We start from the raw sequence: 24,094 nt of genomic DNA on the forward strand, positions 1-24,094 counted from the left end.
ATTTAGCTTACATGTATCCTCTACTTAGTATTACACAAGAACTGTCATATAAATTCGAATTGAAAGCTTATGGTTGAGGGGTTTACCTCAGATCTTTACTGGATACTTTTCAATCAATAAATAAAGGTAAAGAAACAAAAACATTCGGTTTCTAAGTTTATGTAATTCACGTACGATTCTTTTCCTTGCTGGTTTGGACATTTTTAAATCTATGGAAAACAGCTGCAGCCAAAGACTTTTCTTAACGCCATGAAATACAGTAAATAATCGAAAGGTTTCACTTGATTCCATTCACTCAACTCTGAGAAACAATTTTTTTTCTTTGTAAAAATATAGATTTCAAGAACACCCACTCCGCAAAAAAAGAAAAAAAAAATGATAGGTAGGATGACGGCTTTTTATTCTTTTTACGTGCAACTGCTTCTTTATATTAAGAAATTTTATTAGTAATAAAGCCAAATATTTAGAAATATGATTGCTTTGGTTTTTAAAATATAAAAATTGAATTTACCAATAAAGACATTCCAAGTGGTTACTTATTCCATTATATATCTATAATTTTACAAACTATCGTTATACCGAGTAGGTACTCATATATATTATACGGTAAGCTTTTTCTGCGGTTGCAATTTAAGATATGCCAGCTTTGCCTTAATAATAGAGCATTATCTTCTGTTTTATGATAGCTAGCCATAATTGACTCCAAGATTCTGAATTTCGACACTCCTAGGTTGTGACCCGACGGTTAAGGAAACTACGTAGTAAGTGTGCGAAGATATCTACAAACTTAGTAAAGAAATATACGAAGCTACAATACTTTAGGATATGTTTATTAAACATTGTGCCCAGAAATTGTGTTAACTAAATATAGAATTTTTCCTCCCATTCTGTTTTCAGCGCAGCCTTCAAACACTTACAAATAAAACACACCCATATAGTACTATGCTATTCATTCTGGACACTTCGAAATATCCTCTTATGCATTAAATAATTGTATAGAGGATACGCATTAGATAGAAATATGATCAATATGACAACAAACAAGCCCTTTTCCCCGTTAGATGGAATGGAAAAAACGTGAAAATGAATTAATGTCGTAACTATCGCTCGAATGAAATGTTGCTATGCAGGAGAACTAAACGAGACAATCTACCCTATGATATAATGGATGTCATCAATACTTCCCTCAACAATTGATGGGTGCTATCCATTAAAGGGGAACATTATACGGTACAGCTGGCAGCATACGATTAAAAGGACTGCTGTTATTCGCAAACGCTAATAATGGTCCAATTCAACGATACAACATCATTCTGAATTGTCTTCAAAATCACCGGCACATGTAATCGCGTACGAGAGAGAGAGAGAGAGAGAGAGAGAGAGAGAGAGAGAGAGAGAGAGAGAGAGAGAGAGATTGTATTTACCTTTGCCATATCTTCCATTGGTGACAGACATGCTCAAGTCAGTGACAATTATAACAATTTCTAAACATGATTTAAAAAGAAAATTTTATTATGGGGGCTGGAATATTCTAATTTTGACACAATCACTGTCCTCTATCCAGCAGTATCTCTCTCTCTCTCTCTCTCTCTCTCTCTCTCTCTCTCTCTCTCTCTCTCTCTCTCTCATTTCAGAGATTCTGTGACAATTCTGGCGTATGCATAAACAAAGCGCCCAAAACTTTGTTAGAACGTACTTGTTGTAAAGCACGATATCAGGTCTCCATATATGATCCGAGGGCACGTGAAGCATCTGCACGCCGCCGTACTCTTCCGGTTCCCATTGTAGTTTGTAGTCGTACCAAAACTGGAATCAAAAGATATTTCTAATTAGTCGGATTAAATACATTATACATTTCACTTAACAGATAAAGCGCAAAATGAAAGTAAAAGGGTGGCAGACAGGTAAAAAAAAAATACAATTTTATATATTAAACTTCATGAAAATATCAATAACATGCATATATATATATATATATATATATATATATATATATATATATATATAATATATATATTGATAATCATATGTTCCATTTGATCGTTTATCCACGGACATGAACCAAGGTTCGACTCCTCAATGCACACTATAATGCTCCTTAGTGCAAATGACTCGCAAGGTATACTCGGCTCCATACAAGACCTCTATTTGCAGTTGTATTCGTAATATATTAGACCCCTACTGCAGTCGATAATAGTGAGACATCTATCGCAGTTGTTCTCATCACATATATGACCCCTTATTTCAATCGTACAATGACTTAATTAACAGTCAAACCTGCACTTGCTATAACCACATCAAACCCATGAAAGACAGTTAGTCTTACGAAGACCTGTTTAGCATTACGAGAGAACCTTATCCTCAGCCTAAGGCAAATTATATGGAATAACGAACCTATGAGTCAAATCACAATGATTTCTCTCACCCCACTAAAGTAATATGATAGTCTTCATTTTTAATTGCGCTCAAAAATAAAGCTTTGTAAGTTGGGCTAATACTATATTCATGAGTAACCCATACCATCCAATCTCCATGTGCAGAGAATGCAATTCACCACTGAGAGTTGAAGAGATGACTGTTCAAACTTCATGTCTCGGAGGCAGTTTCCTTAAGGAACTTGTCGCTCCTTAGACTTATAAGAAATTGTAATTCACAGATCGTTGAAAGTTGGAATTTAAAATCACTGGTCTGGTTGATGGTAGTAAACACTATTTGACCGAAAGAATTTGCACAATTAAATTTTCAGAATGCAGTAACCTGTCATGAAAGTCATCGAAATGTTCTTTCTCAGTTACATTGGTGTTTATGCTCAAAATGAAGAATAACCCCAGAACCTGCGATGAAACATTGTTGGCGTTGTTGAGGTGACAGTTTTTTCTTACAACCACTAAGATTTTGAGAGCGTTCTTCCTCTTATTGAGAAGAGTTATTCATTCACTGAAGATTCGCCACCGCTTTCTTCCTTCCTACATCAATTTATTTTATCCTTCAGGTCTCTGTAATTGAATGCATTACATTGTCAATGGCGTCGGCCTTTATAAAAAATCACAAACTACTAAGGTGGCAAAACCATCACAGACTCGGCCCATAATTTATATCTCAGACCACGTTCAGACAAGCACCAGTTGTCAACAGGCAAAACATGCAGAGGAATGAACAAACATTAAGACTGTCATCTTAATTTACTCTCGACTAGTCGTTGTTTTCAGCATCTACTACTTAGATAAGCGTCACTATTATTACAATTGCTCATGCTCTGTGAGCGATACATTTAAAAATGTCGACCTTATTGCAAAAGGAAAAAATGACTACTAAACAGTATTAAAGTACGAAAACGTGTATGCTGACCCGAACATTAATACAGGCTATACTGCAACCCGCAACCATAAGGACCATTGTGACAAGAGCAAAAGACGAGGTGCAATCGCGAGACGCCCACAAAGAACATTAAGCAAAGATACAAAGAACGAAGAAAATGAAGTTTCTCTTCTAAAATCAGGCGCAAAGTCCCAGCAGCTGTTATCTATCGCCGGTTCTCAAGCACAATTGCCTCCCACTGGTATAAAGTTCTGTTATCTCCGACTCCCGACGGAACGACCGTTTCTTGCTTGACAATGCATTTCATTCGCCCCTCCGGCGTTTCCGTTCGACTCGCGCCTTTGTTGGTCATTTATGTCTAACTTCAGGTTTTCATCTTACTTGTGTTTATTGTTTCTTCCCTTTTCATGACCCTCCAATTTGTTTTAAACCTTTCCTCTGTTCGTTACTTCCATTTATTTTTCTTATCTGTGAGCGACTAATAACTAATGTAACTGCTGAGAAGCCCGTTCTCAACAGTTATCTTCTGATGGAAATGACGGCGTTTCTCCCTCTTTACTCTCACATATAGCGGCGATCTGTCACAGAAAAGTTCTGCTGCTGCCACGTCGCAATCATTACCTTTATTATTTGATTAAATGTCAGTTAACGTATTACAATTTCCTCTGGATTAGTAAACGTGTACATAATAACAATATACAAAGTCCTGGGCAAAGTTATAAACATACGTATATATATGTGTATATATATGTATATATATATGTCTCTCTCTCTCTATCCTACACACACAAACACACACACACATATATATATATATATGTATATATATGTATATATACACATATATACTTACGTGTTTATGTAAACAGCTCACGCTCCGGTTCTGCAACTAGCTAAGTGATGGCGTGCTAGACTCACGCTCACTACATTCGTGGAGTAGAGCTTTCCCAGCCTACCTACCGCCTGATAGCGCCTGCTGCGGTCAAGAAATCTGGCATGGGGCTCGCAACCTCATCCTTAAAGACTTGATAAGAAGGCTGTAGTCTTCTGGTGTCACTCCCAAAGAAATAACATTCATCGGTTTTACAACAATTATATCATATGATAAAGGTATCCAAGTTGGGGATCATGAAATACTGGTGATGTAGAGGCAAGATTCCCTTATCCTTTAAGTTGCCAATTCCAGAAATTCTTCGATAAAAACAATATACCAACAAATATTTGCTCTCAAGGACACTGCTAAAAATGGACAGTCTCACACAGGTACAGACAACAATTGCCAGCATATCAGGAGCCCCCTTCCCAGAAAAAGGGAAAAGAAAAGATATTGAAATGCATTTCTCCGAACGCTAAGGAAAGGCATATACGAATCAATAAAAGAAACAATAAAAGGAAAATGGCACCAACGAACTCTTTGTCCTTTGTAATATTCAATAGCCAGTGAGTCGTCAACCATTCTTGCGCCATAAAAAAGCACTTTGCAGCCAACGCGAACATGGCGTCACACTGCAGGACTATAAAGGAATTCTCTGCCCCTCTGTCGAAACCTGCTCCTTTCAATTCTGAAAACTGCATCGCACGCCAACGAATGCGGAAATCTTCCTTAAGTACAACACTTACAGTGGAACACTAATGGAAAAATAGCAGTGCATAAATCATGACATAAAACGTAGTGATTGAACTGCCAAAAATAAGAAATGCTGATGATAACAAAGAAGTATTACCGTTTTTGTCAATGGGAAAGCCTTCAGAGTCACCGATAATGGAACCTTTGGTAAATGTTCCAAGCATTCCAGAATTCAGACTAGCTTTTACAGCGTGCATACCCGTGCGAAAAACGTGGCTGGAATTTAATCATCTCTCTCTCTCTCTCTCTCTCTCTCTCTCTCTCTCTCTCTCTCTCTCTCTCTCTCTCTCTCTCTCTCTCCATAAATGCGTCCGCAAACACATGCATACACACACAGCAATATATATATGTATATATATAATATATATATATATATCTATAATATATACTATATATACTATATAATATTATATTAATATTAATACTATACTATATATAGAGGGATGTTTGGTAAGCGATACGTTGTCAATGGCATATTTTTCATTTTAACTCTCCTAAGTTCCTCTTTTTGGCGAATATTATATATATAATATATATATATATATATATATATATATATATATATATATATATATATATATATATATATATATATATATATATATGTGTGTTGTGTGTGTGAAAATATGAGACAAAATACAAAATACACCCCCTTTACTTGTACACAGAAAAATGACGGTGAATGTCACACATAATGAGTCGTTTTGATCTTCGATAAGGTTATATGCACGGCTGTTTTATGCAGAGATCATTAAACGTAAATGAAGCTAATAAGGCCTTATGGTGTTATGCAGGGACTATTAAGACCAAACGAAGCTAATAAGGCCTGGCAACACCGCTGACTTCCGGCGAAATAAGCAATTTCATCTCACTTTACAGAAGGCGAACTCATTAAGTGATGCCGACTGTTAAAACTCCCAAATAAGAAATAGTTTCATTCCATTCTTACAAATGAGAAAAGAGCTCAGTACTTAGCTGGAATGCTGATCGTTTTAGAACACAGTAAGCAATGATCTCTCAAATAACACATCTCTCTCTCTCTCTCTCTCTCTCTCTCTCTCTCTCTCTCTCTCTCTCTCTCTCTCTCTCTCTCTCTCTCTCCTCGCTAAAAAAAGGTCAATTTTCCAAGCTTTCATTTAAAGACGCCAGCGAGACTAGTAAACAATTTTCTCTCGAAAAAGAAATAAAAGGTAGAGAAGGGGGCTGCGCCCCCTGAAAATAATGGAAGAGAGACTGAAGCGGTATATGAGCTCTAATCCTATATCTACTCATCGGCTAAGTCCCAAACAGGTACTAAAGATGTCACCAATACAGGATGTGATGTACATATTACCCATCTAGAGAGATTTATTCGAAGAGTTTGTGTTTTGCAAAAAGGCTGGATTTCTTTATTGACAATATTTCACTCTGGGTTGCTAGTCTCACTGCTCCCGAACAAAAGTCCTGTATACTTTCTGCAGATCTTATTATTTCCCCCTTCATTTTTTCTTATTTACTAATGCACAAACAAGAACAAATAAACACAAAATATGTAAATTCATCCTATACCACAATTCTTTCTCTCTCTCTGTCTCTCTCTCTTTCTCTCAACTAATATTTTTCTATTAAAAAAAGCAACCACACCTCTTAAGAAAATATATACTCTCCTCCACCAGGCAAAGCAATAAGCACTAATTACCTAATTCATTCGACTGATTTAGATTTTCACGCCATATACTCTACTTGAATGAGTGATGAGCCAGTTTCCTATTCGGAGGTGAGAAGGGTTTAAGTTATTCAGAGAGAGCCAAAAACAATAAAATGAACGAGATTGAGTAGAGCCCCTTCATATTTGTTTGCTGTTTTCTGGGGTTTGTTTGAATGAGGAGCTCTCTGCCTCTCTCTTATGATCCTTCCTTTGTTTCGCTAATGCTATAGTAATATATATATATATTATATATATTATATATATATATATAATATATATCTATATATATATATATATATATATATATATATATATATATATATACATGTAAAAGCCGCAATGCCCTCTTAACCTCCCTATTTCTTCACACTTTTTTGGATGTGCATCAAAATGAAGTCAAGTTCATAACGTGACCTCGTTCGGATATACCAAACGTGGGTTCGAATCCTACTACGGACGTCACAATTTCTCCATTTGATTCTTTATATGGATAATAAGCTTTTAGTGACAAAGTTAAAAAAAATGTGTAGAAATAGATGCGTTATAATAAGTTTTATATCTGGTAAAAAAGTGACCACTAAATATATATATATATATATATATATATATATATATATATATATATATATATATATAATATATATATATATATGTGTGTGTGTGTGTGTGAGTGTAGGTACCAGAGCCTGCTTAGGTCGAAATGAACCCTTTAGCCTTGACCTCCTTCCGCAAGGAAAGTGGAATATGGTGGAATGATCTGTTTGCAGATTTTTTGTACTGACATGGAACAGTGAAGAGAAATGGAAAAGATGGCAAATGTCTGAAACTGTTTGGAAGCAGAGAATGTTGAGAAGAAATCTGAACCCGGGCAAAATTATAAAGGTGAACGGAAACTAGTTACAAGGCACAATGAATGTTGACATGGTTGGTGGAAGAATTGAAGCCGATGAATCGTATTGTTATTTGGGAATAAATTTAACAGCAAGACCAGAGAAATGATGAGCCATGGAATAGGTGAAACGAGGAAAGAAGGAGACTAGAGCGCCTGTGGAACCCCAGAGAATTTATTTTTATGAAGAGTTTGTCGATCTAACTTTCTGAAGGAGAACTGTGGATCTTATATGGGAATGAAAGAATGACACGATGCATTAAGGTGTTTTGAGCTGGTCTGCTCACGAGGAAAGAATGGGGGACGAGAGGTCGGTGGAAAGTCTATGACGGTCATTCAGTAGAGGAGGAGGAGGAGGAGGAGGAGGAGGAGGAGGAGGAGGAGGAGGAGGAGGGAGGAGGAAATAGAAAGGACTGTATAGGTAGAGGGCTCAACAAGCTGCTGATCAGTGTTCTGAGTCGGTGTATGAAGGGAATGATGTTGTGGATGTGACAGGAACACAACAGGGTTTATGAACAATTCAGTACATCAAGTAAATGGTTTAATGTCTATCTTTCCATCCAGCTATCTGTATGTCTATATATCTATCTGTATATTAGTATATATATATAATATATATATATACTATATATATATATATATATATATATATATATGTGAATCTTTATCACATCACCATGATTCACATACACTCATTAAGCTACAAATGTCCTTTAATATCCAATGCGCTCTACTTCGGAATTAATATATTCTCATATATGTTAACCGAAGCGGAATTTCTTAGCTGATAATAATTTCGTCCTCTCGTGGGTTCGAACCAGCGCCCAGCAGACACAAGAGAAATCAGGATTTCAGTGGCGTTATCGACTCGGCCAGCAAGTGAGGAATAGAGCGAATTGGATATTAAAAGACATTTGTAGTTTAATGCACACACACACGTACGTATATAATTTATACTCCGAGTGAATACAGGACATTAAACATAAAAAGACAATAACGAACAATACCAAAAAGATAAAACCAAGTGATGAAAGAGAGAGAGAGAAAGACAAAAGCACCAGGCACTTGAGCGCGATCTGCCGTGTGTCGAAGACGTCACGTGGATTCCATGACATGATGGAAAGCGTCAGCAATAAGCCCGGCGGAACACAAGGGTTGGCCAGACTCCTCGAATACTATCGACTTTTGACAACTTGCAAAAGTTTCGTCAAGCTGCGGTTCAAGTACAAACTTTGAGGAACAGCCGAGAACGGATATAATTAAAAAGCCACAAGAGGACTGTGGATGTAAGAGGGAGGATATGACTTTAAAACGAGAGAGAGAGAGAGAGAGAGAGAGAGAGAGAGAGAGAGAGAGAGAGAGAGAGAGAGAGATGAAATACACATAATTACAAAAAGTAACAATCTAACAGGTCAGCGCTTAACTTTATCACAAGGAAAGAATCCATCAAAGGGACGAAGAAAAAATGACAAGAAAATTAGGAAATAATTGACATAAAGGAAAAGAAAATGTCACTCAAAAACGATGGCACAATAAAAAAAAAAGATAACGAACTGGCTTAAAACTAAGGGGAGCAAGAACAGTAAAAAGGAGGACTTGCAAAAAATGAAGCGAGAGACAAGAAAAAGGAATTTTTAAAGGTGACGCGAAAATTTGGAATTTTCGAAAGGCCAGCTCTTCAATTAACTTCAGCAATATCAAATAGAAAAAAAATACTGAAAGAGAAATTCAATTAAGTTTCATGATGAACAGCATACAGTTTATAGAATTTATGATAGGAAAGTCAAATGACTCTGAATTTCACTGAAATATAAGCAAAGCAGTTTCTCTAACAGAGGTTGGCACCAAAAAATAACAAGACATCTGTCACTGCCACAGTCATACTTTAACTGCTGCATCGTGATCGTCCATGAAACCCCGGTGTAGAAAACTCCAACAATATGAGATTCTCCATAAAACTACACAAAATGCTCCTCGGTGTGCATCTAATCCCGTACATACAATACACCATTAACTCGAATATCGCTTTTACTGAACATCAGTACCCATCCTTTTCAGTGTCCCTGGAACCGTATCTAAGAACCAGCACTTTGTCATCAATCTATCGACCGCCACTCTTTCCAAATGAAACAGCCATCATAAAACACTGGAACCTCCTTTCAATTCCGTTTATCTTCATTGTCCCAAATTCTCACTTAATTTTATGCTTCATATATTATGCAAATATCTCGTTCCAGTGGCTTCAATCTCTTACTTTCATTCAAATTCCCCATCTACACTTCGCATCCGTAAAGAAATGGTGGCTCAACATATTTTGTACAATCCAGTCTTGGCTTCCAAGCCCCTCAGTGGCGTGGTCGGTATGGTGTTGGTATGCCACCTCGATGGCCGCGAGTTCGATGCTCGGGCATTCCACTGAGGGGTCAGATATGTGTATTTCTGGTGACAACAGAAGTTCAATCTCGACGTGGTTCGGAAGTCACGTAAATCCGTTGGTCCCGTTTCTGAATAACCACTGGTTCCATGCAACGTAACACAACCACTCACACACCAACATCCTCCTCCATTTATCTATTCTGTGACTCGACATTTCTCTCCTTCCACCATCATTTGTTAGGTTTATCGCAAGTACCTTTGCAAATCAAAGACTTCCATCCTTCATTCTTCCGCAACCCATATTTATATTTAATGCAACATCCTGGGTTCAATTCACTCAAAATGACTACGTATGTTCCCGGTCATATAAAACTTTCTCCTCCTCCAAAAACTTTTCAAATCATCGACTTGTTTTCGCAATCTCTCTACACTACCCCCCATCAGTACTACATCATCATCTGCATAAATCAGCCATTTCACACTACTTCTGTGACCTGTTTTCGTATTTCACAACTTGTATCAAATCTGTGCAATTCTATTTGTATTATCTCCAACAATCCATCCATCCATCCATCCATATATATATATATATATATATATATATATATATATATATATATGTGTGTGTATACACATATATTCAATGTAGCACGAAAGGTCTCGTGCTTGAGAATATTATAAAAATCCACATATATATTTATATACATACATATAATATATATTCATATATACATAAACATTATATATATATATATATATATATATATATATATATATATATATATATCAACTGTAATAACGAATACCTGAGCGCGACAGGGATTCGTAAAGGTGAGAGTCGGTATCAACTTAACCACTCTTGATGGTCTAGTGGGTAAAGAGCGTCACTATAAGCCCTGAATTCTTGGTTTCGTGGTTCGAGCCCAAGAGCCGACGAACTTCTTATCAACTAAAAAATTCCCTTTCGGTTAAGGTATATGAAAATATATCAATTCCAAGGTAGAGCGTATTAGATATTAAAGGACATTTGCAGCTTAATGCGTGTATATGAATCACAGTGATGTGATAAAATTCATATAAATATACATATAAATGTCAATAGACATATATAAACAATAGAAAGAATTCAATGTTGACTGTCACATCTGAAACTTCGAGCGCCAAAATTTCCATAACTTTTCTGGCCGGATATCGGAAGAACGTTCGAATAAATTATGTAAAACCATACCATTGATATAATATTGGGAGGCTGTTCCCATAGAGATTCCTAGGGGAATATAGGAATCTCTCTCTCTCTCTCTCTCTCTCTCTCTCTCTCTCTCTCTCTCTTTTTCTTTGCGACGCAAACATAACAAACAATTGTGGACGCAGCCGACGACATAAAAATACATCAACGGCTAAGATTGACTCCGGAGCATACTACCGATAAGAAGTAGAAAAGAATATACGTATATACGTATATGTAGCGTACATATATACTTATATGTATTATATCTATAGCGTACATATACGTATATAAATATTATATCTCGTCTCCAACGCCGCGTGCCGCAAAGACTGAGAAATTCCGCCACTCATGTTTTTCCAGAGCTTTATCTTTCGAAAAGTTTGACTTATCTCCAGCCTCCCTTTTCACTGTTCTCATTCAACTCTTGCGGTGCCCTTCGGAGGTCAGCTGGCACTCCTTCCATGCCACCTCCCTCTCCCTTGCACCATTACCATACCTGCATATGGAACTTCCATAATTTCTACTACGTATCATTTCTTACTCTTCCCTACCATCTAACTCCTAACCCCAAAGGAAGTAGTGCCATCGGTGCACCTCGCGCGTTGCACTGTAGGCATTACTTAAGGTTCTTTGCAGCGTCCCTTCGGCCCCCAGCTGCACCCCTTTCATTCTTTTTTTTTTTTTTTTTTTTGCTGTACCTCCGTTCATATATCTTCCTTTCATCTTACTTTTCACCCTCTCCTATGGTTTCCTACGATTTCACTTTCAGCACTGAATGACTTCATAGGTCCCAGAGCTTGGCCTTTGGCATAGTATGTGTTATATTCATATCAATCAAGGTAATCTTATGCATAGAGTTTCTTTGTCATACCACGATTCATGTCTACATAGCAATCCAGACCTTATCAGACTTCTTTATAATCTTACTCTCTATGTGATTTCAACTTATTTACTTTCAAAGTCTCAGTCAGCCTGCCTCTTATTTAATTTTCATTATTATTTAGTCTTCCCCTAAATTCCCTCTCAGGAGAACCCGTTCCCAAATATCCGAAAGATTCAAACTCACTGATCCTCTCTCCATCTGATGGTGTTTCATCCCTTTGTTTTATTTTGAGCCCCATCTCTCTAAATATACGAGTCGTTCTGTTAACTAAGCTACTGTACGTTTTCCAGTACAAGTATATTTGTATAAATGCTGAATGAAATCTTTTCAAATAATGCCTCCGCAATACAAGTTTCACATGTTTGAAATGAAGGTCTCGAGAGCAACTAACGATCATAAGTACTACCCAGCTAAATGACGGTCTACGCTATGTTATGAAGCTAGCTATACAATTCTCTCTCTCTCTCTCTCTCTCTCTCTCTCTCTCTCTCTCTCTCTCTCTCTCTCTCTCTCTCTCTCTCTCCGTATACAAAATTCCTTTGAAAACCAATAACCAGAGAAATTCATTTCCAACCGGGCGAGTTTAGTACCTCTACTTCCGGAAAGAAGGGAAGTTTTCTTTTTCCTGAATGCCATAAATAATCCCCTTCATATCCATACAGGCTGAGGTAGAACGACCGTTCTACACACATACACACACACACACACACACACACATACACACACACACACACACACACACACTTTACCAGCCCAAACAGACAAGGATTCAGTTTTTATGATCACACGGTTCAAATGGTATATAGACAGTTTTACTTATAAGTGAGTTTAGCTTTGTTTGTTCAAGAAGTTCAGACGGTGACTAGCCAAGTGCTGCTGAATATAATTCTTATCTTTTAAAGAAAGGAGACTATGTATGACAGGGGGTTGAAAGCAACGCTTATTGTGAAGCTAACATTCACTAACTTGATTTCACACACCACTCGGACAGACTCCTCCATGAACCAAGTCACAAGAACAAGGCTTTCATAAAAACAAAAATAAAAACTTTTAATTTGCAGAAACGAATCTGACAATTTAGAAACTCAAGATTGGAATCAAAATAGTTTCCAGGTTTCGTAAGACGCAGAATCTTAACGCTAAACATAAAATCATTGTTTCCTGATGGTTCCTTGCTCGGAGGAAGCTACGTGGGTAAACGACGTCGACGAAGCAGCTGAACTGTTTTAACATTCCTCTACTGTTTCTACATGCTTTTTTGGCTTGTATATAAAACGTCAGTTTTCTATATCAAAATTATTACTATTTGAACTAAAATTTTGTTCTGTTTCTACAATTTTTTTTATTTTGAGTAAAGGTGTGATGAGCGGGTCAGTTTCTGTTGCACCGTATACTCTTCAAGCACCATTACTAATAAAAAAAAGGGGTGTAAATTGGCTCATGATGCTTCACATTCAACTTTCCATTGCTGGCATTCCTCAGTAGCTATAGACGAACCTAGTATGTAAAAGGAAAGAACTATGGTTCTATTACTATACTAGATTCACATCAGCCGTGCATTTGATGTCTAGGCTAGTCCCATACGATGCTCCTGATTGGCTGTTGATAAGCCAATGAAAGGGCTGGAACCAGTCGTGTGATTGGCTTATCCACAGCCAATCAGGAGCGTCGTAAGGGAAGGGCCTAGACATCAAATGGACGGCTGATGTGAATCTACTGTAGTGCTACAGCAGGAATAAATTCGCTAATTCCGTAACAACCACATTTTCAGCTAGGAATATTTATTACTGAAGGAAATACTGGGAACAAATTAAAACTTGGCAAGTGAAAAATGTTACTCTTTTGGCTGTCGCTTGCTACATTTTCAGCTAGCCATCATTTCCTTTTAACCTAAAAAACAAATCTTCACCAAAAACCCTCAACAGACAGAATAATTTCGTTATTTCTCGAAATAACGAATCTAAGAGCACCACCAGTCATAAAGGAAGAAAACATACGAATAATTCTAAAAAAAAAAACCACTGTTAGCACACCAGCAAACGAACACACACACACACGGCTTTCACAGTAATAAAGTAAAATAGAAAAAAGAAAATGGAATCACCGTTAGCATTCTTATTCCAGCGATTCCGGAGCAATTCCAGCGAAAAGCCCTTCCAGTGTTCCAGTCTCTATCAATCCAGCGGGCAAGCCTTTGAAATTCGCCTCTCGAACGTATGGTTCTGCAGTGTTTTCTCTTCCCCCGTTTCGATTTTTCTTTCCTTTTCGCCAAAAAGAAATTTCAGGCCGTGTGCCAACAGCAGCAGCATTCCCTTCAAACTATATTCTTTAGGTGTGCTCTCCGTTTCTTTCGGCGTCTCTTTTCATGATGGCCTTTTATTTCCGTTAACTAATCCCCTTCTCTTTCCTCAAGTCAGATTCGTGGATTTCCGTTCTTCCTATTTTTTTTTTTTTTTTGTTTTTTTTTTTTTTTTTTTTTACATTCTTTACTCCCCTTTGTTTTTTCAAACAGTAATCTCGTTTCCGCCTCTCTGCATATTCGCATTTTTTTCATTTGCATTTTCTCCTCCTCTGTCTGAACATTTCAACGGTTTTCTTTGGAAAGATGAAAACCTCTTCACTTGGACTGGGTTTTCTCCCAGTCTCGCTCCGATCAATCAACATCCCTATGTCTCCTCTTTAAGACAAATAGGCTATAGACGGGTCCAGCAAAACCAAACAGGTATTAGTCAATTATCCAGACGTTAAATCTCGCTGTTTTCTTCTGTAGTAGTTCCATTCTTAGTTCTTATTAAATACGTTCCCACTGCCTCCCTACCGCAAAGAAATCGTTACCTTGTATGTACAAATAAACACTTGCTCTCTCGTTTCCAATTATTAGTTTCTGGCTTCTCGCTTCCAAAATCGCCCTGACCTGTTTCTTCCTCCTTCCGCCCCAGTGATTTCTCTGGAAGAAATGGAACGCATTCCCCGGAGTTTTCCTCCACTTGTAGATTCTTCGGAGCTTCTTTCCACGCATTCATCATCTTTCATCTCGTCCGCCTTTGAGGATGAGGGGAAGACAATTTCTTTATTTTGTCTCGTTTCCTTTCTGCTTCTTTCTGTGTTTAACTACTTTCCTCTCCCCTTATTACATTCACTCAACATCCCCTCAGCCACTCACAGTTTCCTTCACTCCTCTCCTGCTGTGCGCGATTTCCTTTCCTCTCTCAAAAGCAAGGAGATATCTAACCCTTGTCTTCCGCCCAGCGATGTAATCCCCTTTCCTCTCTCTCTCTCTCTCTCTCTCTCTCTCTCTCTCTCTCCAATATACAGCTCCCCAGGTGCCCTCAGGGACTGATTCATTTACGGGGAGAAAGCGCTGAGCTGTTCTCTTTTTATGATAATGCCATTAATGGTTTACCCATAGCGGCCTCTCTCTCTCTCTCTCTCTCTCTCTCTCTCTCTCTCTCTCTCTCTCTATATATATATATATATATATATATATATATATATATATCATTATATATATATATATATATACAAACAAAAAAACAAAGCCACACACATGTATGTATTATATATATTATATATAATTAATAATTATTATATATAATATATATATATTAATATATTTATATATATATATATTCACTCCCCATTTCCCGTATCGTAAACGTAACTTTTTCGAAGGACACAAACGAAAGTCTCTCAATTTAGCCTCTTTATAGAGAGAGAGAGAGAGAGAGAGAGAGAGAGAGAGAGAGAGAGAGAGAGAGGTGGTGGGAAGGGCGGCTGATCAAAGGAAACCATGAAAATCTAATGTAATTGGAGATATGCTTGGGACAGATATTTTCCACTGCCTCTATTAATATGATCTGATTGTATCTTCTTTTCCCAGACTGAAATAGGATTCAGATAAAAAGAACAGCCTATTAATAAGTGACGTGAATACGCTGCACTACTCAAAATCTCTTATTATTTCTGGCACACAATTCTCCCCAGGAAAAAAAAATCACTTGCATGAATAGCTAGGAAATGTAACTATATAGGTACTGCTATATTGTCAAAAAAAAAGAAAAGAAAATATGCAGGTAGGTACAGCATCCTTAAAACCAGCACAGATACATGATATGTACAGAATGAGTCGATTTATTTCTTTTGAGATTCAAAGTTATGAAAATCACCACTGAAACTGAGAACGTCAAGCTACGCCAAGGCTGAGCAATCCAACATCCGCCCCCTCCCCAACCCCACAGGCACATATGCCTAAAAGGACCCCTTCTTCAGATCCAGGTCTCTTTTACCCTCTAATCACTTGCAGCACAGTCCGCAGTGTAAATCAAATCATAACTTTCTGCGTAAATCTATTGACCAAGAAACAACCACACACACAAACACACACACACACACTCACAATTCGGATTGAAAGCCCAATCTATTTATATTTATTAAGAAGAAAGAGAAGGTAGTCCTCCCTATTCCCTTGTGTCAAGATGTCATTTATGAAATTATAACCCTAAAGGAAAGATGAATAGTTCGATAATGAAATACCCTTAAAGAGTGTAATGAAAAACGATATTAATATCAACCTCTAGGGGAAGAAATACGAGAACTACAATTCCGAACAGACCAAAATTGCGCAGAGCATATACGAACTAGACTCTAGATGCCGAACACATACATGCAATTTGTAAAGTGAATCAAGCTACTCATTAAATTGCCACTGACTGAAAACACTGCCAAGGGTTAACAACTCTAAAGTTGACAGCTATAAGAGCAGACTACTTCTTTACAGAAAAGGTAGCACTGAAGGAGGAGGCTTTGAACTTATAGTGTATCTGTAAAAGAATCTGCGTAGTTACATGATTACGGTATTTGCACAGAGATTCTCGGCCTATGGGTGAGGAAATTGCAGCGATTTTCACACTAACACCATTTTAACGGAGTCCCATGAGAAGCTGAAAATCGAGAATGATAATGAAAATAAGCAGAGAAAACTTTGATCCCCACAATATCTCAATTCAGATATCCAAACGCCAAGAGCTATAAACCAATTATACCATAAAACAGGATGAGGATAAGCTGAAAAGGTTACGTATTCGGGTGGGCTGTCGAGTTAAGTGACCAAGTTTGGAAATGAAGATAGGGTGCTCTACTGAGCGAGGCGCTGGAAGGAAGGCCTTGGAACTTCGTGGATCGCGCAGTAGAAACAGTGGGTCCATCATAGGACCATATTTTCCGAGAGATGCCAATACCGCTGACAGCGGGTCCATCCTCACGCCAACAGGGGTAATATATTACAAGGGGATAAAAATCCGATAGAAAATCTGTTGTAATAAGTAACAAAATTTGTTTCATAAAACGTCAACACACCGGTCGATTTTAGACATTTTTTCCACATTATGCTAAATGATTTTCAAGGCAGGATATCCCCATGTCAAGCTCTAAAGAGCAACCGAAACAGGATTTGATACTATAGACAAAAAGAATTGATCAAAACAAATCAATAAAATGTCCTTCGTGGAGAAATGAAAGAATAAATTTTGCCAGGTAACCCTAAACGTGCCATTCGACTGCTGGGATTTATTGCTTTCAGTGGATAAGAACAACCTGAATTTGATTTGGAATTCTTTTGAAAAAAAAAAAAAAAAAAAAACAAGATCTCAAGCGCAGCAACTGACAGACAGACCAACGAATATTTCCCTCCCAAATGTTACCTCAACCTCAATCGTTTCCCTTCTGAACGGCACAAGTGCGCCATCTGCAGAGTAATATGATCATTTGAATTAATGGCGACTGTTTCATATTTCACAAGTAACTCGAAGGGAAGGGTTCCATGCTCGCGTCAAAATGAATCTGTCGTTTCAAGAAGCAAGATTTGTTTTTGGGCTAAATGTTCCCATCATCCGCCAATGTGAGCAAGACTCAGGCTGTGAAAGCGAAAGCAAAAACAAGAAGAAGGAAATATGATTACAAGACATTCGCGTTGCAATGACCGACGCCAAAGGAAGGACTTCGAAGGGAAATCGTCGCGTGATAACAATCACATATTCGCGACTGAGGGATAAATATCAAATCCCCATAAAAATCATTAAAGTATGAAATTGGATTAATTTGGGGAGAGACAGAATGAGAGGGAGCGAAAGAGGAATTATGAAGGGGCTGGAGTGAAAAGCAGGGGAATGGGATTACGCTCCAATACAGAGGGAATTCAAGCGGAAACAAGATAAAGCGATAAAAAAAATCCTAAGTTGCATTTTGGGAGTTACGTATCGAAGGGACACACAAACATACACACACGAGAGAATTATTATTGAGACTCGAAAGGATATAAAAATAAAAGGAATTACCGCAGGGGACAGAAAATGAAAGGTAATAAGAGTAAGCAGGAGGGAAGTAGAAATAAGTGGAAATGGAACATTAATGAGAAAAACCACTTTTACTGCAAAAAGAAAAAAAGAGACTAATATGCAAGATAAAAGGAACAACGGAATAAAACGCGAATAATCCCGAATGTAAATGCAGAGACAACAGGCGTATATTAAAAAAAGGAATCAACAACCGTGGGAATAATCTTTAATTATACAACTGGCAAGTTTATTCAGTTTAGGCGTACCTTCTTGGGCTTGTAATTCCATGCTGATTGGCAATAATGTTTGTTGACGCGTATAATGAAATGGGCTGCTGCGATTGGCTGATGGACAGATTCCTTTACCTGTCTGATTGGGTGATCAGGGAACCTAACAAGGTGAGGGATCAATTGGGGGAATCGATCGACTTTCTGCTGTTGCTGAAAATCTCATTCGTGCGATTCGTTTGGTTCAATGGCAATGTCACTGCTATCGAACAACTGCATTGAGAGAGAGAGAGAGAGAGAGAGAGAGAGAGAGAGAGATAGAGAGAGAAGAAGAAATGAGAGGAGAGGAAGGAGAGAGAGCAGTAAGGAGAAGAGAATGGCTGGGGGGTGTGGGGGGGGGTGGGGTTGGTGGTGGTGGTGGTGGTGTGGGTGGGGTGGGGGTGTGTGTGTTACGTTTCATAAGCATTCATCGACCGTAGGATGTACTACATGCCAACATTTTCATCATTTTCCTTATAGCATTTATCCCCTTTTTAGAATTTAATGGAATCAGACACAGCCTGTATACCGATATATAACAAAGTAAATTTAAACGAACAGACTATGATTCAAGAAAATAATGATGGGCATTCTTAAGCTCTGAACTAAAATGAGAATGAAACATTATTACTGCTGCATATATTACACATGCATGAAAACACTTCTGCGAAACACTTCAGAATCCTAAAATGTAGCATCGGCAGGTGAGACAAGTCTTACAAAAATGATAAACATAATAACTCTGCTCCAGGAAAGACAGAAATATGGTGATGTTTGCAGCCCCATAGGTTTTTTTTTTTTTTTTTTTTCCCCGAAGTACGTTCTCCAACCGTAATGACGATTTTTCAATTCGACGAAATGATACTCGAGGCATTTTATCAATCCCCATCAAGGAGCATTTTGAAAGGATAACCTACCTGCTGATGTCATATTTCCATTATTACTGCTACTACAACTTCTACTACTGTACTAGCAGACATTACATAGCCGAGCAGAGAAAAGGCTCTCTTGTGTGTGCTGGTCGTTGGGTTGGAAGAGGGACAAAAGGGTTGCTGAGGCGTCCAAGCAACCCTCTTTTGGGATGTTGACTCGCTACAAATGTGACGGTCTAAGAAGAGCTGGGTTGAAAAGCAACGCAAAATTAACGACTGCATTGAAAGTCCCAAGGAATGGATTCTCTGGGGACAAAAAGCGCGATCGGGCTGTTGTGTTAATGGAGCGAGGGAGAGTAGGAGATTGGAGGAGAGCAGTTTTACAAGTAACTTCAAAAGAAGTAGCTTTATCGAGAGCTTCAAGTAACATTTGCTCACTTAATGTAGTTGCGCAAAGACGCGTCTATCATCTCTGATAAAAATGAGCCAGTTACACAAAGAAATGCTGAAAGGGGCCCTATCTGAATAATGGGATACATGCCTAGTTTTGCTCTTAGATGGGTCGTTTATGCAAAGGTTGATTTAAGAAAAATGTTCCGATCAATCTTGAAAAAAAAACCCAAGTACATGGATGTTATAAATTTATAATCACATCAATCGAACATCCGACTGCCGGCTCTCACTGCTCTTTATACAGGTAAACGAAATCCTCGTACACAGTTGTATCTTACGTAGTTCAGGTACACAAGGAAGTACCTACACGACTCTTACCAAAAACGTACCTAAAACGTAAGTACTTATCTTGAAAACAAATAATAATAATATAATCATTCTTGAGATATGGGTCTGTATAAGAGCATGTGCGCTGAGGAATCTGAATAGAAAAATAAGCATTCTAAACAGGAGACTGAAATTAATAACATACACATACATTTATCCAAACCAAACACAAACACACAGACACACACACACACACACACACACACACATATATATATAATATATACCAATATATATATATCTATATATATATATATATATATACTTATTATATATTGTATTATATATATATAGTATCTATATATATATATTAATATAATATATACTAAAACAGACGCCACAAAAATCTGAATTGTTTATCTTTTGTTTTTAAGATTTTCATCTTTCGAACCAAAGTTCGGGTTCTTCTCTGAAGGATGATCTAGGACCTCGCCACAGGACATATCTTGGAAGATATTTTTTGCTCCGAAATTCCGGAAAAGCTGAATCTCCGACATCCGAATTCTGCTGCCCATAAATCTCAGTATCGACGGCGCGGCCTTTGATGGCTATGGTGATTGTGCTGATGCTGATGGCGCCCAACTTTTACATTCCTTTTCTTCAAAAGTCTCAAATTACTCTAGAACCTCACGAGGATTGGTCCACTCATCCAGAGCTCCTCCCTTCGATATATATATAGTAAAATAAAATAAATAAATAAAAATAAAGAAAGTAAAATAGAAATATAAATGAACATTGCAATCATATTTTGTGTTCTGGAGTTCTTGAAAAGCGAAATATATCGATTCCGTTAAATATAACACAAGAGATTTCTGATTACTTTTAATGGATGAACGGGTGGCTTGAAAGCCAGTATAAGGAATGAAAACGGCGAGGTAAACAGACTGTCCATAAGAGTTACAAATACCTTACACAATGGAGGAAAATTAAAACGAGGAGAATCCCATTTGCTCCACTGTATTCGTCCATTCATTCAACCAACCAGGTAAAAATGAAGCGGAGGTTGGAGTCCTGATACAGGGATTATCCTTTGGTGTTTTGCATCGGGTATTAAAATGTAATTAAATCTACATTGACAGGGTGAAGTCTTACAAATAAGATTAATCAAGCAGATCCCATTTCAACAAGGCCTGATCCGACCTCCAGCTTACCCGGGAAGCGTGCAAGATTTTCCCCTTACACATAAGTTGTAAACATTCTATTCCTAATTTTTAAAGTAAATTTTTTACATTTTCATTCTAATGAATGAATCATAAATATCCTATCCTGAAATTCCTGCATCTTTATCTCAATGCAAAACACATTTTTCAGACCTTTTTAGGTTCCTCCATAGAGCTTTCCTAGCAGCGCGCCCCCCAACAACAACAACAAAGAAGTTTGTAGGCTTTCTCCCCGAGTAAGCAAGAATAAGTGTAAAAATAAAGAAAGGGCGTCATCAACAAATGAGAAGAAAGTGAGGGAGAATCGAGTCCAACCAGTCCCATAACAGCAGCTAGCAATAAGCAGTAATGCCAATTACTCCAGCACGGTACCAAATCACTCTTGATACCTAAATTGGTTTAATTTACAAGTACAATAACAGCAACAAAATCATTTTACATCATCTTACAATTTATAGCACTCCACAATTAAATGAATACAAAAACTCCAAAGGTTAAGTATATCTTAGTTATACCAGACCACTGAGCTAATGAACAGCTCTCCTAGGGCTGGTCCGAAGGATTAGATATTTTTACGTGGGTAGGAACCAATTGGTCACCTAGCAACGGGACCTACAGCTTATTGTGGGATCCGCATCATATTATGTCGAAAAATGATTTTCTATCACCAGGAATAAATTCCTCTGATTCCGCGTTGGCTGAGCCGAGAATCGAACTTAGGACCACCGGGTTGGTAGCCGAGCGCGAAAACCACTCGTTCAACGAGGAACTACAAAAACACCATAAATAAAGATACGAACGTAAATGTAAAATATTTCGTCTTGATCAGTTGGAGACCTCAGGCAATAATTCGCCTTTAGTCACCTGAGACGAAGCCTCTATCAGAAACAATGCACTTGCCCCTAAACTGCGCTGCATTATAGAAAAGGAGAAAATTGCTATAAAATCCAGGATGGATCTAATTATCGGAGATATTCCCAGGCCATTCCAATAATAACGATTTTAACGAAGGACGCTCAATTACTATGGCACAGGTACTGGGTAATGTGATTGGAAAGATTAAAAAGGCTTGTCTGAGAGAGAGAGAGAGAGAGAGAGAGAGAGAGAGAGAGAGAGAGAGAGAGAGAGAGAGAGAGTCACAATCATTCGTTCCTGAAATGCCTTCTTTTATAAACACCTAAACACCATAGTTGTTCATATATCTGAATGAATATATATATATATATATATATATATATATATATATATATACATATATATATATACATATATATACATATATATATACATATATATATATATATATATAATATATATATATATATATATATATATATATATATATATATATATATATATATATATATATACTTGTAAGACATCCTATGTTCATATTTTTCCAGTGGTCAGGAGCACAGGAGGAAGTGCTCGAAATATATGGTTGCAACGTTAGAATAGTGTTTTATGGGCCTTTTATCTTTATATATATTATATATCCACACACATATATATGTATATATAATCATATAATTATCAGGGAAGAGCAGGTATCCCCGGAGGAGAAACGCTTCACTGGAAAGCAACACGACTATGAATTTAATACTTCTTTATTCTATAATTTCTGACTAAAAAACGAAACTATGTTAAAAAAGGAATATAAAACTCCTCAGAGCCTTTCCGTCCATACGTATAATAAAGAGAGAGAGAGAGAGAGAGAGAGAGAGAGAGAGAGAGAGAGAGAGAGAGAGAGAGCATTCAAAGCTTTCACTCAGATGGATTCGACGAACAGGTGGTTTCAGAGTTTCCAAGGCATAACCCACGAGCGAGGCAAGATAAGAGCACCCATGGGACTGGGGTTTCCGCACACGTCAGATCTTCAAAATTAAGAGTAAGCAAACCGATCACTTGTTACGCAAAACCTGATGAAAAAGTTGAAAGGAATATTGGTGGAGAGGGTGAGGGGAATTTTGACGAAGAATTTGAGATCTTTCAGTAAAACATCAGAGGAACCTCGTATCAATGAATGGAGCATATCTGAAGGGGAATATTTATTGCTGTAGTTATTATTAGTACTATAAATAATGAGCAAATTTATCTATATAACCAGCCTAAAAGATAATTAACTTGAGCAGCAAATTCACAGAATAGAAGGTCCCTAAACAAGGAAGAGATACCCGAGAGAAGGAAATAAACCAGTCAATCTGAGATGAGAAAATTAAAAAAAAAAATGTTTCATAAGAAGTCGTAATACAAATAACAAAACTCAGGTGGTCAGGGTAGTATAACGACCTCTCTCTCGGGCATATGATAATTGGTGACAAGGTTGCAGGCGGAACAACCGTTCAAGAGCTTTGCAGTACAAGGAATGAAACACTTCTGGGAGAGGCCAACGTGAAACTATCACAGAACACAGTTGCTATCGATCAGCAGTTCTTAGTGCTCAAAAGAGAGAGTAGAGTCATTTAGAAAAATACTTGTCCAAAAGACAAAAGCCAAACAAGCTCCTGATATCCAGACAGGATAGGAGAAAATAATTTCAGTTGTGACACGTCCGTAATGTGTGAAATTAACACTATCTTATCTACTGTAGATATGGGAAGTTTGACGAGCATTATTATCGAGTTTCCTGACCGCAGTCTGTCGCATTTTCAAGTGCCGTGAAAAAGGAACAAACAA

General features: G+C 37.6%; 1 protein-coding gene across 4 annotated transcripts in view; it reads right to left on the reverse strand.

Moving 5' to 3' along the window:
* The window catches only part of LOC135198053 (acetylcholine receptor subunit alpha-like), a 953,996-nt gene that overhangs the window by 57,561 nt on the left and 872,341 nt on the right, over positions 1 to 24,094 (reverse strand). For all 4 annotated transcript variants that reach the window (XR_010310713.1, XM_064225444.1, XM_064225445.1 and 1 more), the window contains exon 5: positions 1,697 to 1,806. Coding sequence is in view for 3 of the 4 variants with exons in the window: in XM_064225444.1 (XP_064081514.1) it covers positions 1,697 to 1,806 (110 nt within the window). In the remaining variant the exon portion in view is untranslated. The remainder of the gene's footprint in view (positions 1 to 1,696; positions 1,807 to 24,094) is intronic.

This window comes from Macrobrachium nipponense, chromosome 21 (genome assembly GCF_015104395.2).
Source record: "Macrobrachium nipponense isolate FS-2020 chromosome 21, ASM1510439v2, whole genome shotgun sequence".
NCBI classification, from domain to species: domain Eukaryota; kingdom Metazoa; phylum Arthropoda; class Malacostraca; order Decapoda; family Palaemonidae; genus Macrobrachium; species Macrobrachium nipponense.